General features: G+C 49.4%; 1 protein-coding gene across 6 annotated transcripts in view; it reads left to right on the top strand.

The window, feature by feature from the left end:
* Positions 1-13706, top strand: part of RNF216 (ring finger protein 216) — an 81210-nt gene extending 67504 nt beyond the window's left edge. For 5 of the 6 annotated variants that reach the window (XM_010570323.1, XM_010570327.1, XM_010570326.1 and 2 more), the window contains 4 exons: positions 30-127; positions 2615-2837; positions 11325-11394; positions 12041-13706. In XM_010570323.1, the coding sequence (XP_010568625.1) occupies positions 30-127; positions 2615-2837; positions 11325-11394; positions 12041-12360 (711 nt within the window). In that variant the 3' untranslated portion in view covers positions 12361-13706. Of the gene's footprint in view, positions 1-29; positions 128-288; positions 473-891; positions 969-2614; positions 2838-11324; positions 11395-12040 lie in introns of those variants that run through there. The other variant, XM_010570329.1, reaches the window with a different exon arrangement.
* The last annotated feature ends 4869 nt before the right edge of the window (positions 13707-18575 follow it).

The following is an 18575-nucleotide window of genomic DNA, read 5'->3' as shown; positions in this document are numbered from 1 at the left end:
CTTCCTTTAATTGTTGTTATCCTCCTCAGGAAACGTGTCGGAAATGCCAGGGGCTGTGGAAGGAGCACATGAACCTCACCTGCGAGCAGCTGGCTGAGAAGGATGACATCAGATACAGGACGTCCATGTAAGTAAACTCCACAACCAGGCAAAAATGGGGAGGTGGATGAACTCGTAATAGCAATACACTAGGCGATGCACTCTGATGTGGAGGGGATGAGAAACCCCTCTGTCCCTGTGACTAGCAGAGGCCCTAAAGTTCTGCTGGATGTCACTACCTTCCATCAGGGAGGTCCTAGAGCTGTCAAAGCGGAGGGGTCAGAAGCCTCCCAGGATGGGATTTCTTTCTGTGCAAGACACTTGGCAGCACATCCAGCTGGTAATTGGAGAACGTGGGAGAGTTGTCACCAGACCAGCCTGTTCCTCTGGCTAGCCCGGTGTCTCGCAGGCTGGCACCTGGCCCTTCTCAGAGGTGAGAAACCCCCATCAGTGTTGCTTGGGGGGGAGAAGGGAGGTGTGGCACAGAGGGAAGAAGTGTATTGAGTCACAGTAAGTCATTATTACCCTTTGAAAGTCTAGACTGGAGACGATGGCAGTTTGCTCAGCTACTGCTTTCTGGCTTCGTGGGAGGGGATGTCTTCTCTTACAGAAGAATGTCTCTAACTGGTTTGTAGGAATTGTTACAGAATGGAGTCGCATTTTTAAATACTCAGGTGTAAATCCTGAGTGTTTCTCTAAAATCTTTTTAAGTTTGATCTCTTTCGTTGCTACAGTAAATGACAAAATCCTCTGCCTTTAGGAAATGAAGGAGGGCTCATCTGTGGAGCTGCATGTCTGGTGCAGTCAAATGGGACTTGCCCACATTGCCCAATCCTTCCCTCTCTGATTTAGAGTCTGTCTGGCATGAGCAGAGGTTGGAAAGCTCCACCACTGGGAAGCTGAATGACTGTTGCTTGCTCATCCTGCAGTCCCTAATTCAGAACAAAATCTTTACAAGTTTGATACGACTTTTTTCTCTGCCACTCCTTTCCCTGTAGGATAGGAAAGAGTGGTGAGAGGGGGGAGGAATGAGTTGCCATGTCCCTAATAAGGAAAAAAAATACCAGTTTCAAAACCTTTAGCAGAACGTCGCTGTGGATAAATGAGTCTAACTGCCTGATACAATAAAAGCTTCCTTTTGAAGCACTGCGTAAGGAAAGGGAAGCACAGCTGGAGTTCAGGCCAAACTTCCTGCCTTGCTCAAAGTTTCCAAAAAAAAATCTGCATCAGCAGCATCCTGTCGAGTAGCAGAGGGAAGAGCAGCTGCAGCTCAGAGGAAAGTCAGGCTCAAGTTGGTTTTTTTTCATCTCTATTCTTAGTGTATCTCCAAATGCCTGGGTGCAGGTCATGCCAGGTATAACTGCGTGGGAGCTTTGGGTAGCTGCAAGGCAGCTGAAGTTCCCACCTCGCCGTTCCCTGCTCCTCCGGTTGTGCTGACGGAGTGGTTTGTGGGGCTGTGCTGTAGCCTGGTTTGCTGCTGCAATCCTCCTGAAAAATGCCTTCCTGTCATCTCCCAAACATATGTTGACTTTGCAGGTCTGCTTAAGTAGTTGGGTGGAGATGCCTGGCTAAGGAAGATTATTCCCCACTGTCAGGTCAGCACAGCCAGAGAACTGTGCTTCCCTCAATGAAAACAGTCTCTTTACTCTTCTGTCATCAGATTTCACTTCTAGGTTGTGAATTAAATTGTAATGTGATCTCCAGCGGTCAGAAAATTGGCCCTTAGGACGACAACTTATAGTCTTAAGTCTTTTAATTAAATGACCGAGGCTTTCCTTCATTTCGGTGCCAAAATAGCATTGCCGCTAGCTGAGCCTTTGCACTGGAGCGCGTGTCGCTGCCAGGATGTCTCTTGGGGACAGGGACTGTGCTTTGTCCTGGATTCCCATTAGTGCTCCATTAGAGTAAATCCCATCTCTTGAACCTAAAGCAATAACCTCTGGAAAATGTATGTAGGGAATCTTAAGAGAAGGGGGAAAACCCAGTCTCTGTGGGGAAAGATGTGATTATTTTTCAGTTACTGATTTAAATTTAACAAAAACCAAATAAATCTGGAGTGTAGCAGCCAGGGTTTGAAAAAAAAAAAGTAAAAAATACGGTCGTGGCAACTTTGTAGCCAGAGCAACAGGCAAACATAAAACTTGCTAGCAGATGACAGCCAAGGGTTTGCTTTTCCTGAACTTTATCTCCCAGGCTGTATTTCTCCGCAGCCAAGTCAAGCATCCACGTGCCCTTTGGCCCTTTGACTTACGGCTTAAATTCTTCCCAAGCCAGAGCCTGCCGCTGCGGCGTTTTGGCTCACATGGAAACCAGGATCGGGTCTGCAGCATGCAGCCAGTGATTGACTTTCTTTCACTTAATTTGTTCTTGAGTTGTCATGGTTTGGCTCCAAGTGGAGCTGAGCCCAGACCTCCCTGGAACAGCGGTGGACCGTGGGGATGGCGTAGGAGGGGGAGAGGCGCACTGGGGAAAGCGGGGTTAAAGCATCGCTGGGATAGCGTAACAGTAATTTTACCGCAGGCTGGTGACTGCAAACACCCCTTCTCTAATTCTTGTCCCTCCCCTTGTGTTGCAGAGAAGAGAAAATGACAGCCGCCCGAATTAGAAAATGCCACAAGTGTGGGACTGGCCTAATTAAATCGGAGGGTTGCAACCGCATGTCCTGCCGTTGCGGTGCTCAGATGTGCTACCTCTGCCGGGCTGCCATTAACGGGTACGACCACTTCTGCCAACACCCCCGGTCGCCCGGGGCTCCCTGCCAGGACTGTGCAAAGTGCTCTCTCTGGACAGATCCCACAGTAAGTAACTTAGGACTTTTGTGAATGATTTGCACCCTGATTTCAATTACCATTCGATGCCAGCGCATTGAAATACATGCCTTCCACCAGAGGAAAACAGCCGTTTTTAGGCAGCACAACTTTTTTTCCTTTCCCAAGGCAGCTAAAAAACACACTGGAAGCCTACATCAGCACAGAGTCACATCTGACCGCAACTTGGAAGGAACTGGTGTTGCTTTAGGGAAAAACAGCTCCTGTTAGACGAGGGCTTTGGCTGGAAGTGCTCTGAGCGTTGTTCTGGGGAGCGGGGCTTGTGGAAGGAGCTGGTGGGGAGCGTGTGCTGGCACCAGGCACAGTAGCCGGCGTTGGGATTACTGGGACTCGTTCCTAGTTTTGCAGCTGAGATGCTGTTTGGTATGGCTTTGCATCTGGAGGCAAGGGGAGTTGCATCTTTTTGGTGCCCAGATCAGCTGATTGCTGGCTCGACGAGTCCCTTCACAGAGATGGACCCACCGAGAAAACTGCCTGCAAGCCAACAGACCCGAGTTATAGTTGGGTCTGTTCTCACGGCTGTTGTCAACAGCTGCAAAGGGAGAACTGAAGCATGGACTGAGCTGTAAGGCAAGCTGTAGTAACTTAATACAGCTTGTAGCTGTGGCAAGCATGGGAAAACTTAGTGCAGCATCTCTGTAAATAGAAGTCTTCAATACCAGAAATCTGGAAGGAGCGTAGGAAGGAGCAGGAGTTGAATTTCCCGATTTCAGCAAAGCAGTAGAGCAAACGTCAATGTGGATCTGCCTTCCCAGGGCATGTCTGAGCTTCGTTTGTCCCAACGCTTCTTTGTCTTGGGCTGCTGCAGCTTGCCAGACTGCTGCTGGCCCCCTTCCTGCAGGGGATGTGCACAATTCTGTGCTTGCACAGAGCCAAGGAAAAGCCACTCTAAATCTTTCCCTCCTACCTGCGGGCACTTGGGGATCTCCCAGCAGTGTCCCAACCAGTGTAAACTTCCTAGTCTTCTGCTTGCCTGCCTTTATTCCCTGTGTTATCCTATCAATGCAAGGTGTTTAAACTGAACACGGACAACTCCTTCTAGGCACCCCTGTAGCGTTTCCAACACCTGGTTATGTGCTTCTCGGATTCCTGTCCCACTCTTCCCCATCTACCAGGATGCGATTCAGGGTTCAGCAGCGCTGACATCCTTTGTTCCCATCAGGCTGCTGATTGTGCTGGGTGATGGCATTTGTTCAGAGCCAGAGAAAACATGAGGCCTCTCAAAAAGCTCGTACTGTACTTTAAAATAAATAAATAAATAAGAAGCACAAAGAGGGCACTGTCATCAGGCCCTTTCCAGCTCTCTAATTAACCAATGTTGTGGCAAAGAAAAATTTCCCACCGTCAGCAAAGAGCTGGCACTGCCTGCTCTGGGTCGGGTTGGTTTTTTTTTTCCTTTTCTTTTTGGGGTGATGGAGCCCTAGTGTGCTGGGGAGGTAAAGCTGGGTGACTGTCCTTGCTGCAGTGCAAAGAATAACATGAAACTCAACTTTTGGCTTCTAAGGCTGAGGTGACGGATGCCTGTGTGCGTTGTCCCCCTTCGTAAGGGGCTTAGTGACATTAACGCAGTCCCTACTGGGAGATCTACACTCTCGTGTGGGACACGTAAACAGGAGTTAACATGGTAGGTGTGAAGAGGGGGAATGAATTGGAATCTTGACATGGGGATATGAAAGAGCAAAAGGCTATTGTATCTGTAGTGTCTTGTCGTTTGTCAGGGATGCTGTCCATCCAAGGGATTACCCCATCCCTGCTCTGCTGGCAGCTGCTTTGGCATCTTCTTGTGCCTTTCTCAACTCCTCTGTTTCCTCTTTTGGCTCAATGTCTTCTATTCTGTTGAAGTAAATAGACAGCTGATACTGTGCGTATAGGAAGAGAGTATCTGTTACGGGCTCGCACATGTTTGCAGCCATGCTGTGCATGCAAGTACAGAGAAGACAAGACCGGGTTGTCTCATCACCTGTGGAATTTGCAGCCCATCGCTTAGGAGCTGCTGCTCCTCTCCCTGGATTAGGCTCTGCTGCAAAATGGGGAGGGCGCACGTGTGGCACCAAAGCCTGGCTTCCAGAGGGTGACAGGATGTTTTTGTTCTGATTTCCGATATATTCATGTACAGCCTTAACTTAAAACCATTTTCACAGCAAACCGGTGGCATAGTCACAGTACCATGGTCTTGTCCATTTGCATTTCACGGATGTAGACTTCAGCTTTCTGTCAGATCTGGATAATCCTTTGTGAAGGATCTGGTTTGGGTCTAACTCCCCATTATTTACAGCAAAATTCAGGTTTGTTTAAAGTAGGGAACCTTTGTTCTTTTCCAAATGTTTAACGTTTTCTGAGTCTGAAATGATTCTTGCAAAAGTATAAGTAAACCTAGTCATTAGCTTGGGTTAAAAACAAATTAAAGACAGTCCTCTAGGAACTGCAGCATCTGTTAGTCTTTGTCTCAAATGATCTTGAGAGAGTAAAGCAGACACTTCAAAATTTCCCATAATAAAAGGTTGGCTAAAATCTTGTCCCTGTGCTGTAATCAGACTGGAGTCTAATTTAAAAGTATTGATGCAATATTTGCTGGCTCAGAGACAAGCTGCAATCGGGCTGTGGTCAGCAGCTTCCAGGGTAGCAGGCGGTAATCGCTTAATCGCTGCATTTCTTCTAGAGCTAATCGGTGCCCTGCACCCCTGTAGGATATGAACACGTGCCAGGAGCTCTTCTCAGTAAGCCGCTTGGCCAAAAGCCCTCGTGTGCCTATTCTGCAGCCCGTGCTAGCTTTGGCTCGGCTCGCTGAGACGTTGCTGGCTGCAGGAGGGGCTGATGCAATATTGCCAGAGACAAAGCTCGGGACGGAGCAGTGAGAATTGGCTCTGCAAACAGCAGGCTCTGGGACTCAGGGGCTGGTTTTTCCCTGTTTTCTAAATATCTGTAGCAAACCTGAGGCTGCTGCGTGCATTTTAGCCGGTTTGGACAAATCCCGTGATGCAATGTGACTAATGCATTCTGACTGTTTTGGTAAACCAGGTTCTGCTCTCGTACGTATTATTTTTACATCTCATATGTATTATAATTTAATACTCATCTTTGGACTATCAATAATACTGCATAGCGGCTTTTTTGGCTTTAAAGTTTAAGATGTTTTCAGTAAACTCTTAAAACACTCCCAAAGGCCCATCATTAAAGTTCAAAGCAGAAGACTAATCATTATAAGGTGTTTGCAGTTATCCCTCCTTCTAGCCTTATAAAAAGAAGATGTTGAGCGAAGACTGTGTAAAACTTCAAATGCATTAAGGAAATGCATGAACTACACAGCACTGCCTTTAGGATTTGGAGGGGGAGAAGCACCCCTAAACTGAGGGTGTGGTGTTTTTATTATTTTTTTTAGACATGCTATAAAATGCCTTAATCATAAGCACGCAGTTAATCCAGAAAGCCATCAATATGGATTGCCTATTGCTAAAATAACTCTGCATTTCTGAAACGCCAGCGTGTGCTTCGTCCCCATCCTGGCCCCCCTTTTCCTGCAGCGCTGCGGATGCCCCGTTCCAGTTAGAACACAGCCTGCTTTTATCCCCTGCTTCCTGCTGCATGGAGGAACACGCTGGAGACAGCCGATGCCTGTTCTTGCTCAGGCTCTCCGCAGCTGATCTGGGAATGATTTGAAACAAAACCCCTTAGTCCTTTGGAAGCCTCCGTCGTGAAAAATCATTTCAAGTTTATTAGTAACGGCTGCGGCCACACGTACGTGGAAAAAGAAAGCAGTAAAAAGCCAGAAAGGGGGAGGCGATGGTGGTGAAGGCACTTTCTAAAGACAGGGGAGGGATTGCACAGCCCAGAAATAGTTACCAGGTCTCTTGTTTTCCCTCTTTCAGGAGGCGGGCAGCCGCTTTCCCGTGACACTTAATAATTAAAGATAACAAGAAGCACAGTAGATAAAAACAGCTTTCAAAAGCTCCAGGATTGGCACTTTTGTTCTGGGCAGAGGAGGATTTATTTGGGGAGAGGTTGTCTCTGTGTGACTGGTGGAGCTTTTATCTCCTTTGCTGCTGTGTTTTCATGTTCCCGATGGGCTGTTTGTTGCTCCGGTGGCTCTTTCTGTGCGTGTGCAGGGCCCTGCGTGGATGCTGGACGCAGCTTCTCAGGACCAGCGTTGTTGAAACGGGCCTCCTTGCCCCAAAAAGGTGCCTCACTTAGCAACCCAACCCAGCTCTTTAGTTAATCCATCCACAGACCCGAGCCATCCTTTCTGCTGCGATTGGCTCCGTGCTCGCCACGTTCCCTGGATTCAGTGGGAGAGGGCTGAAAGGAAAAGCCTCCTCCGTGCCGAGATCCTTTCGCAGGTCGGGGATCGCAAGGGCAGGCTCTCAGACTGGCCGGGGACAAACGCTTTTTTTGGCTACGGGACTGGGGATGGTTCCTGCAAAGAGCATCCTGCTGTTGGGTTTGGGGCGAAGCTTGGTCCCGTTTTGCCGCTTAAAAATACAGCTGCTATTAATAACAGCGTTTGCTTTCTGCAGTGTTTGCAGATAAGAAGGGTGAATACATCTCATAGATCCTTTGCATTTTTCTCTTGGCCACCTCCCTTCTCCCGTGATGCAACGGAGCCTGAGGAAGGGCTGTGCTATAGCATTGCACTGCATTTTCTCTCTCAGGAGGAGAGCCAAGTTACACCCTTGCTCAAAAATCATGTGGGCTGGCCAGTGCTGAGACCCCCCCAGGGGTTGGGGGGGTTGCTTTTTTGCTTTTTTTGCCTTTTTTCTTTCTTCTTTTTTTTTTTTTTTGCTGTAGGCAAGGCAGCTGACAGGAGGATGACTGTTAACTTGACAAGATAAGTCCTTTCAATCCACACAGCCTGTGAACAGGCTATTAAAATTATAATCTAATCCTTTATTAAGGGACTTGAACCCGCTCAGGAAAATGGACACAAGAGGCTTTTGAAATTGTACTGCAACCTCCACCCCATGTGACATTAAATGGTTTCTTACCACAACAGCCAGCCATAAGTGCGCTAATGAAAACTTAATTTTTGGTGTGGATGCTTTACCCCAGATGAATCTGTCACCTCTCTCCAATTAACTGTGGAATCAAAAAACCAGCCTTTGCTTCTCAAAGAATTTGCGGTGTTTTGCAAAAATTACTGTTGTACATGGTGAATGTTTGCAGGACTGAGACTTGTTTTTTAATTCTGACCTGTCCCAGTACAATATGTAATAGCCAGAACTTGTGGCATCAGCTTTCCTTCACGAATATCCTAAAATTGTCTTACTATGCACATATCATCAATTTTCTTTGTTCCAGCTGGGATGTGGATCTTTCCTGAATACTGCAGGTATTGAACTGTGCTGTGTATTCATCACTTGCCAAATTTAATGTCAGCTTCTTAAGTAGGAAGTACAGTGTATTTTTGTTCTTCCTTTATTAGTGGATACCAGTTTTTCAGAAATACTAATGCAAGAGAATTCTAAGCCAAGGCTTGGTATTTGGGGTTAAGTATAAATACTGCTTGACCTTCCAACGTGAGAATACACTTTTATCAGCAGAGAAGCAACAAAGCTGAAAACTTCTGTTCTTGGAGATGTAGTTTGTTATGCCTCTGCTGTGATTTGCAGTGTCAGGAATTCATCATCCTGATCCAGGTCTGTTCTTGGCAGTTTTTTTGCATCCAGGGTGTGTTGCAAGGTGTGCCTCCTCTTGAAGACCAAGAGGGGATGGAGTTGAGTAGGGATTTCTGGCTACTGCGTTTGAGGTGATGTGTTTTATGTTGTCCCTGCGAGGTTGACGTCATTTCGGAGATCTGGCAGATGGGGTTTGCTGTTATGTGTTTCCCTGGTGCTCTGGGAGCTGCAGTAATTGAAGCCAGCATCACCTTGGGTGTGCGTGCAGCTGGCTTGCCAACCCCAGGGGCAGATGGCTTTGTCGATCCCTCATTAGTGTGGAGGTCAGCTGCAGTTTAAACTGGGAGGGTGGAGTAGCCCTTGCTGCAGGAGGATCTTGTAAAGTTGCGTTGTTGATGTGTCCCGATTCCCCAGCCTTCTGCAGGACTGACCAGTATCAACAGCAGGGTTTGCAGGAGCTGCAGCATCACGGGTGGTGGTGGCAGGATGGTGGTGTCCCTGGAAAACACTGTTTCAAAGGGTTAGTCCCAGACTTAGACTAAAGTAAAAGGGTTTTTTTTAAGTTAGAAGGGACCTCTGCATGTTTCTAGGCTTTAAGGTGAGGCTTTATGCCTTTGTGTGAGGGAAGGAGATAGGGGTATTCTTGTTCAGTTGAGCTTAAAATACATTTCTTACTTGTCATATAACTAAAAACCTTTCAGGTGCATCTTTACCAGCAAGTGGCAGTAAGATGGGAGAGGTGGCTATCTCTGTTTTCAACAGGATTGCAAAAAATAGTCTGAGAAGAAAAATACTGAAATCTTGAAGCTTAGAGGCCACCCTTTGAGAGTGCTACTGGGGCAGCAAAGGAGCGGAGGATGTTTGGTTGCCTGTTGCGGATCATGCCCAGGTTGTTTTCCAGGCAGGGAACATTGCAATCTGATACTTGGGGGGTAATTAGAAGTTCTGTATAGGTTCAGAAGAGCCATTCTTCAGCAGTTTTTATGGAGATAGATAGGCTGTAATTAACTGTCCATGGAATCAGCCTGTTTGGAAAAAAAAAAAAGCATGTCCTAGAAAGTCTTAATTTTAACCATTGACTCACAGAATAATAAAAGGGAGGGAAGTATTGAGTTTGATTGCTTTCTGCTGATTAAGATAACTTCAGTCTCCCAGGGAAACCTTATCTGGTGGCGGGAGGAGGGGACATCTTAGCAAGCCTCCAGGCGTTGCTGCTAGACATGTGCAGGACCATGAGATTGGAACTGGGAAGCTGGCTAGACTTAAAATAATTTCAACGTAGCTGCACACATGGAGCATATTTCGAATTTGGTCCCAGAGCACTCTTCAAAATAGAGGATATTTTCCACATTAAGAGTGTTCAGGAAGAAATTTATGGGGTTTGGCAGTACTGAAATTAGGATGAATAAAATGAAGCTGAGTCTTGCACATCGTGGGGTACGTGGGGCTTGGGGTTTCCCTCCGGCTCCACCGTTAGTGCTTGCAGATGAACTGCTGAAGCAAACCAAATGCTTCTTCGTAGGCAGGTAGACCTAGAGTGGCTGATGCCTGATGCAGGTGTTGTGTGTCATCCAACAGCTCCTGTTCTTGGCCTTCTTCCCTAATAACTTTACACCAAGATTACAAACACTGTCGAGGAGGCTTAGCTATTCTCATTTGTTTTCTGCAAGTGCCAGGTATTTTTTCTTCCCAACGGACACGAAGCAGCAGCAGATGCAACCCTGCAGAGACCGGGAGGACCTCTGTTGCCATCGCTGCACATATGGCCGGCAGAAGCATCTGCTGCCTGGCACTAAAAGAGAGTTGTCTCTCGGGTTGTTTGGTGTGATCTTTATTACCCTGATAGCTGTTGCATGCTGTTGTGCAGTGAAGAAGCTCATTTTTCACAGCCTTGCTTGGGAGTGGACAGCTGATGCTGAAGCATGAATTGGGGTGATTCACTGGTTTTATGCCAACGCTGGCATGGCCTTGTGTAAAGCCTGAGAGCTGCCTGGACCCTATGGGCTGTTGGTGCCCATGGCCACCATCCCTCCAGGCCAGCCTCTCCTGGCTCAGGAGTTGCATAGTCCTCTTCCAGGACTTTGTCCATCGTGCTCCCTTGCTCTAGTAGAAGGTGGCGTAAATGCCGTCTCTCTAGATACCTGCAGTCAGCCACCTGAGGCTTCACTCTGCTGTTTGGTCTCACTGCTGCTCCTTTGGGTTGAGAAAACTGAAGGTGATGAGAGACAGAAGGATGCTTTCAATTTCTGGCTTGTCCTTGTGTTCTTGTTGAGCAGCGAGTCTGAATATTCTTGTTATAACCTCTAGATAGACATTAAAGAAACATGTTGCGATTTATGCCCTCCTCAGAGTTACAGATAAGATCTAAATGGCCTTGTCACAGCACCGTTTAGCTACTAGAGCCAGTATTTAAGTTGTGTTAATTCCAGCTGTTGGGCCAAAAACTCTAGAAGTGCTAGCATAATGTAAATATTTAATAGACTATTGCCATTTAAAAGATTAACAGCTCTCCAGTAACTCTTCAGATGGGCGTCGCTGGGTTGCAGTTCTCTGGTTTCCATCAAGTCAATGAATTTTAGCACTGATCTCCCTGGAAAGCTGATCTAAGCCTCTTCATCATACTCCTTAGAGTAGGCTTGGCTCTGTGCAAGTTGCTTGTGCTGCAGTCCCCCATGGCAGCCTTGCTTTTGGTTAAACCTGGGTCAACTCCAAATGAGGACAATTCAGCCAAATTTACCTTTTTATTCCCATGCAAACACATGCTGAAAAGAAAAGCAGCACTGAGAGAACAGAAGGTTGCTGCAGCAGGAATTAGCCCACTGACTCTTGATACTCCTGTGATTTCTAGGAAGATGATGAGAAGATAATCCAGGAGATTCAGAAAGAGGCTGAAGAGGAGCAAAGGAAGAAGAACGGAGGTAAGTCACAGTCTGGACCTGTGCTTTAAGATCAGACTGAGGACAACAGGAGACCACAAAGTTCCCAGCTATTGACAAGACTCTGGATTTACGCTGGATTCTTCCCACGGCCTGACTGCTTGCAGGCTTCTCCGTGCATTGCTGTGCTGCACCAAGCATCACCCAGATCTTGCTCCAGAGAGGAGTGCAAGCCATCCCCCTGTTCCTCCTGGGAACCAGTCTAGCTTTAAAGTGCTGTTGCCTGCAGGCTTCAGCTGGGACCGTGGGGAGGCACGAGGCTTGTGTCCAGCTCTCGGTTGGCGCCGGGTGTCATGGATGCACAGACCTGTCTCTTCTCCACTTGGCAAAGTAGCTGAAGGGCAGCATAACCTCTGTTTTTTGTGGAGGAGGGCACAAGGAGCTGCCCCACATCCCTGCGAAAGGAGGTGTTTCCCCCTCTTTGTGGTGTGGTATTGATGAAAGGAGCCAACCTGGAAAGCTAGTGCTGTGCTCCATGGTGTCTGGAGCACGGAAGGGGCAAGCAGTGATGCTGTAAGGAACATGCTCAGGGTGGAGGATGCCGATTGCAAATGTAAGACCACGGACCAAGCATGGTGAGTTTTTGTTTGTTGGGATGACCGGGTTCTTTTCTCTCTTCCCTCTGCAGAGAACAGCTTCAAGCGGATTGGCCCTCCTGCGGAAAAGCCCATGGAGAAAATCCAGAGAATTGAAGTCATCCCCAGACCTGTTCCTCAGAACCTCCATCAACCCCGGATGCCCCCTTATCCCTTTGTGCACCCTCCCTTCCCGCTCCCTCCTGTCCGTCCCATGTACAATAACATCCCCCTCAACATCGGCCCTATCCCTGCCCCCTACGTCCCCCCGTTACCTAACATGAGGGTGAACTATGATTTTCCCCAGATCAATGTTCAGCTGGAGCACAACTTGCCTATGCACTTTGGCCCTCAGCCTCGACACCGGTTCTGACCTGGTTCCTACAGCACTTGGCAGAGAGTCACTGCAGGGCAGAGCTACCCCAGTAACGTCACCCCCCCGTCCTGCTCCAGCCCCTCTCGGTTTAGCCAGCTGCGAGGGGACCTGCTGTGACTCGCGCGTAACCTGCGCTGCACTCCTCTCTAGAGCTTCTCTGAACCTTTGCGATCAAACATTTCAACCCAACAGGGCTTGGTGCTGCATTTCCAAGGGGTCTCTCCCTATGTTGGGCATCCAGGTATTTTGATTTGACAAAGCCTGTTCAGGCAGCTATTGGGAGGGAAAGTGAGGCTTTGTGGAGTGCAGGGATGCAGCCGTTCCTTGGGGACTTTCCAAAAGTCCTACCTTCCTGCCGGCCAGAGCAGCTGCCGCAGAGTCAAATGAGTCTTGGGGCAAGGGAAGAGAGACTTGGCCTCTGAGTAAGACCTTCAGGAGCAAGATAACCGGAGTCGGCCGCCCTAGCCTTCTGCCTGCGGAGAGGCATGAGGCTGGGCTTCCCATGTTCCCCAGCATCCCTGTAACCTGCTAGCACCTCCCAGCAGAAATAAATTGTTCAAAATCAAATCAATCTAGTGTTTTTAGCATTTCTCGCTCTCCAAGTGGAGTGAGGGGATGTAGCAGCCACCTCGTTGCTGAGATCTTGCTAGGAAGCCCGGAGCTGCGTTCTGTCTCAGGGCTTTAGCAAGTAGCAGAAGATTCGGGCACCCTGATCTTTGGCTGAACTGAACTTGCCCCCTTTGAAGGGCTCAGGTTTTTTTCCCCCAGAGGTGGGTGCCTCTTAGCTTCCAAAATGTGGCCTTTGCTTTGCCGTTCTCATCTCAATCTCCCCCTGCTTTTGGCAGCAGTCCCCAAACAGCTGGTAGAAGCACCCAGAGCCTAAGCTGCACCCTTCGTTGCAGAAACTACTTGGGCAAATACCCAGTTAGATGTGTAGACAGTGGTGTGTGATGTGTGCTGTGGCAGAAAAATTAGGAACTACCCCTGTAGTCGTGCGTGCAGGCGGCGGTGAGCCGGGAGCCCCCTTAGCTGAACCCCCTGCAACCGAATGGGCAGCCATAGCCTTGTGCTGCAGGAAGCTGGCAGCTTCTGTGGCGCTTAATAACTTCTGAAGATGTGTGTTTCAGTTTAATTGGCTTTGGAAAAGCGTGTTAAAAGGCAAACGTTGAGTATTGCTGGGCTTAGGAAGCGAGGGTTTAGGAAAAGCAAAACTTCCTTGTAAGAAGCGGAGGGTGTAGTCGCTGGGCTGCGGGAGGAGCGTTGGCACAAAGCCCTTTCCCCACAGCCCTTGGCTGTACTGTCTGGTACAGGCCCCCTCTAGAAAAGAAAATGGTTGGAATGGAAAAAAAAAAACCCTCCTCCCAGAAACACTGGGCTAGCTTTTAGCAGCCCGGTTGTGCTGTCATTCCCTGAGTGGTTTGTTCTGGGCCACATCCTGCTCTGTCCTGCTGGGAACCCGCTGGGTGCATTTCCCCTCCCGTTAATCCTCCCGGAATTTAAGCATCTAGGTGTCTTTCGGTTTTGTTTGTTTGTCAGGTAAAACTCCCTGCCTCTGCCAAAATCCTTGCTCACTGCTCCCGGCACAGCATCTCCTTGGGCGTGCGTGGGTGATGGGCGCGGGGCTGGCAGTGGGATGCTCCTGGAGGGAGGCAGCCTCCAGCGTGGCCCAGGACAGCATCTGGGGACGGGTGTCCCCACGAGGGTCTCCCAGAGGGGACTTCCATGCTTTTTGGAGCCGAGTCAGCACTTTCTCCCCTCTGGGGCATTCCCTCTGGGTTGAACATGCGTGTGTTCCAGTTCCTCAGTGCCATGGTCTCTCTAGCATTAATAACCAAGTGGTACTCCCTTGCTGCTATCGTTTGCTTTTTTAATTTTTATTTCTTTCTGGAAGTAGTCTGGGGGCTGCAGGAGCTTATCGCTTGCTGCTCAGCTGGGGTTTAGCCACATGTAAGTCCTACCTTGCACCAAGTGATTCCTGCGGTAGCCAGGAGCAGGGTGTCCCGTTGGATTTGGGGAGGGCTGGATTCACAGTGTCAGCGGGTGGTGAGAAAATGGACCCAGGTCAGAAGCAGCATGGGTGGCTTCCCTTTATGGAAAGGGAATCTTGGTTTTTTTTTTTAATAGCTGAGATTTTTCTGGGCTCCAGCGCTGGCTTGGATGAGCCCTTGAGGCTTTCTAAAGCACGTGCCTTTCTCTGGCAGGGCGGTCGTGGTTGTCCCCCAGTACCTGCCTGTGCAAAGGGGGGGTCGGGCAGCCAGGGCTCAGCTGCTGAACCGGTGGCCCAAACTACAAAGGAAACGTGACGTGTCGCACAGCACTACGTAGCTGGGAGCACGAGCAAAAAAACCGATGGTCTAATCCCATTTTTTGGTGTCTTGACATGCGCGAGTGTCAAGAACTAAGCCTTGGTGGAGGGAAGCGAGAGATGGAGCGAGAGGGATGGAGAAACGTTGGGCAGAGGTGGCGTGGAGAGGTTCGTGTCTGTGGTCCGTCCTGCTTGGGACATGAGGGTCTTCTGCTGCCGTGGTGCAGCGGTCGCGGTCCTGGAGGAGCCTGGTAGAGGTAGGGGGAGAGAGGACCGCTGTCCTCATGTCCCCTGCAAAACCGTGAGCTTATTTTTTGTCTAAGAGGAGAGAAATCGGTGCTCAGTCTGTGATGGGGAGATGCAGTGTGCCCAGCAGCCCCGAGCGATGGGCTTAGTCCTCCACCCGGTCCTGGGGCGACGCTGGGCTCCCGATGCTGCTTCTCTTCCTGAGGAAACACCCATTTCACCAAAAATTACTCTGCAGCCAAAGCGCGTCGCTGCTTCTCCCCTCCAACCTGAGAGACCTCGAGTTGTGGTTGCTGGTAGCACTTGGATCTGTGTTGATTTATTTTAAAAAAAGAAAAAATAAAAAAAAAAACACCAAAATTTCTGCACAACCACCAGAGCGATCCGTGATCTGGTCTCTAACTCCTGCACCTGTTTTCCCACCCACCCCACCATCCTTGAAACCATTTGTCCTTTAAAAGGCGACTTGGAGGTTGCTGTGCCCAGGCTGATTCCATAACAGGTACTTCTTACGGTTAATTGCAGTGTCCCACTTTACTTGCCTTAAAGGTGGAGAGAGAAACTTAGTATTTGCACTTAGCAAAACATTATATTAAAAGAAAGAAACCCTGTAAAGATGTGCATGTTCTGCAACTTTGTATAACAATAGAGGAAAATAAATAGGTGGTTTATTAAAAAAAAAAAACAAAAAACAAAAAAATATTTTTCTTTACCTTCTGGTAGTAAACTGTTCTAATATTCTGTGTGTAAAAAGTTCCTGTATTATATTGTAATTTGAATTTTTTGTAAATAAATTTGTGCACTCTGGCTTTTACCTCTGTGCTGTCGTTACAGCCGAAACCTTGTCCTTCCATCCTGACTCTGCCGCTTGGTGCTGGGGCTAATGACAGGCAGCAGCAGGGACGAGGAGGCGGCAGGGCGGTTTTGCCAGATCTCAGCCTGCGTGGTTGAAAACTCTGCCAGTTACGAGGCAAAACCCATTTGACCCTCCTGGAAAAGGCTTAATACGTTCCACATGCTCCCGAGGAAGAACTGGATGGGATAGAAAATGGTTTCCAGTCACTCCTTTAAATGGAAACCAGGATGCGTGGGGGGAAAGGATGGGGGGGGCTTTTCCCCTCTTGCAGGAGCAATGGTAAACGCAGAATCCGGCCTTAAAAGCAAAAGGAAATGTGTGTTGGCGACTGGGGGAGAGGGGAAGGTTGAGGGTCCTCCCGGCCGCGGTCCAGCGGCTCCGGAGCCCCTTCCCTGTGCCGGCAACCCCCCCTCCGCCTGCCTCCTCCCCAGTCCCGGTGTCACGGCCGGGTTTGCTCGTGCACACGCGGAATGTCACCGGCGCGATGAGTGCGTGGCGATGGGAGCTGCTCGGCGTTCCCTGCACAGCCTTAATTTTGCCCCGTTTGTGTTAAGGCACGACCATCCTTCCTTCCTTCGGCCCTTGCCGCGGTGCTTAAACCCCTGTCTGAAGTTGAAGGTCTCTCCTATACCGATTTTAGATTTTAAAAACCAAACGGGAGCCCGTCAGTGACCTGCGGGAGATGACGGGCAGCGAAGGGGCTGGCTGCTCTCGGCACGGGTGATGGAGTTGGCCCCCGGCCCCTCCGTAAGCACGCGCTGCGCCCCGTCTTCGTCGCCGAAACTGAGGTTGGCTCCAGCATCAAACCTGAGCGGGTTGGTGGAGTTTTAGGGCTGGTTTTGGCTGTCTCAGGAGGGCTGGGGGCACATCCCAGCTGCTCCGGCTGGATGTTGTGTTTTGGGCTGGGCTGGGCTGGGCTTCCCACCTCCCTCCCATCCTTACGTTTTTTGGTTTTTTTAATCTTCCCCTTCTCCATATAACCAAGCAGAGGAGGACAGGGCTTATTGCTGCACCCCACCATGCCATGTATCCAAAACCAGCATCCCATCGCTCTTCCCTCCCAGCAGGTGCCTCCCCCTCACGGCCATCGTTTGGGGGGGAAAATATCTGAACCCGAGGGGAAAAAAAGCAGCTTCTTCGCAGCTTCGCTCCCAGCTCCAAGGGCAGGAGAGCTGGTTTGCTGGCGCATCTCCCTGACCCACACATGGGGCACCCATCCTCAAAGATGCCCCTGGCCTCAGTGGCTTGGGGTGCTCCGAGCATCTCCAGAGGTGATCCAGCCTCGGCTTTAAGTGGAAATGAGCTTGTTGGTCACCATTCCCTTCCCACCAACTCATATCTGAGCTTTCTAGAGCCAGCTCAAGCTTTGTGAAGCAATTTGGCACCCAGAGGCTCCGCCACCCCAAATGCTCCATGCTCACGTTCACGCAGAACCACACACAACTGCTTGTATCCGAATGCAGGTTTTATTTTTTATTCATCTTTCTCCATTTGAAGCTATTTTTTTTAAGTTATACAAATGGCACTTACAAAAAAATAATAATAAAAAAAAAAAAAAAAACAAAACCGAAAAAACGAACAAACCCAAAACTTAAAATTTTCAGAGTGAGATGGTTTTCAGAGTCACGACACCCGATAAGAGGAGACAGGAGAGATGTTGACCTAGTGTCACACGGAAGAAGCCGGAGCGGGAGTTAACATGGTTCGAACTGCGATGGGGGAACGGGGAGGAGGCGACACGGGGACGGGGTGAAGGCCAGCGAAAAAGTGTGCGCGCCAAGTCACAGGGTCACTCAGGGCTTCATCAAGACACTCGGTCCTTCGAGGGCCAGCGCGGTCCCCGGGTGAGCCGAAACGCAGGCAGCCCCTGGATGTGAGCGCGGAGCCGAGGTAGAGTCCCAGCCGGGATCCCACTGCGCCGGCGAGGGACCCCGGCCCCGAATTTTGCCCCTGGCAGGGCGACGGGTTACTCGCTCTCCCAGCTGAGAGTTTAGCACCAAGCTCCTACGGGAGGGTTAGCCCTCCGCATGGCTTTAAGGCTGATGAGCCCCCTACCTCGCCTCTGGAGATAGAGGACGAGCCCTGTTTTGGCACGGCAGCGATGCCGCGAGCACCCTTGGCGTGGGGCGGTTTGGGGGGGGGGAGCCCGCGGAAGGGGGCGAAAAGGCTCCTTGGTGTGTTTGCAGGGAGCAAATACCAGCCCCGGGAAGGCCCCAAAGGATAAAGTGCCTTTCAACACCCTAACGAACACGTCAGCATCACCCGTTACAAACAGCGTTATACTCTAATGCAGACCTAGTACAGACAACAGCTGGTAACACAGTGCCATGGAGAGCATATATAAATAGAGACTAACAAAAATACTGTTTTGGTCTTTTTTTTTTTTTTTCTTTTTTTTTTTTTTCTTTTTTTTTTTTCCAGTAGGCTTGCGATGGCATGAGAGCCAGGCCCCAGGGGCGGCGGGACCGGGAGCTGCCCTCCTCAGGGGAGCCCGTGGGAATGGGCGCTTCCTAATTCAACATTAGGTGTTCAGTGATTTGGTTCACTGTTCCAGTATTTTATGAGAAAAAAAAAAAAAAAAAAAAGAAAAAGAAAAAAAAAACAACAAAGGTACTGAGCAAATATCACTGTGCAAAGTTTGCTAAGGAACTTTTTTCTATTCTGTAAACCAAAATCTGCAGTTTATGCTTCCAGCCACCGCCCAGGGACGTGGAGGTGGGGGGCTGCATTGGCCAGCCGGGCTCCCACGGGGACCAAAGCCCATCGGTGCTGGAGGTGGGCTGGATGAAGCCCCCCACCCCCCTG

The sequence above is a fragment of the Haliaeetus leucocephalus genome, unplaced genomic scaffold, assembly GCF_000737465.1.
Source record: "Haliaeetus leucocephalus isolate CR32 unplaced genomic scaffold, Haliaeetus_leucocephalus-4.0 Scaffold295, whole genome shotgun sequence".
Taxonomy (NCBI): domain Eukaryota; kingdom Metazoa; phylum Chordata; class Aves; order Accipitriformes; family Accipitridae; genus Haliaeetus; species Haliaeetus leucocephalus.
This window is presented reverse-complemented; position numbering and strand designations above follow the sequence as displayed.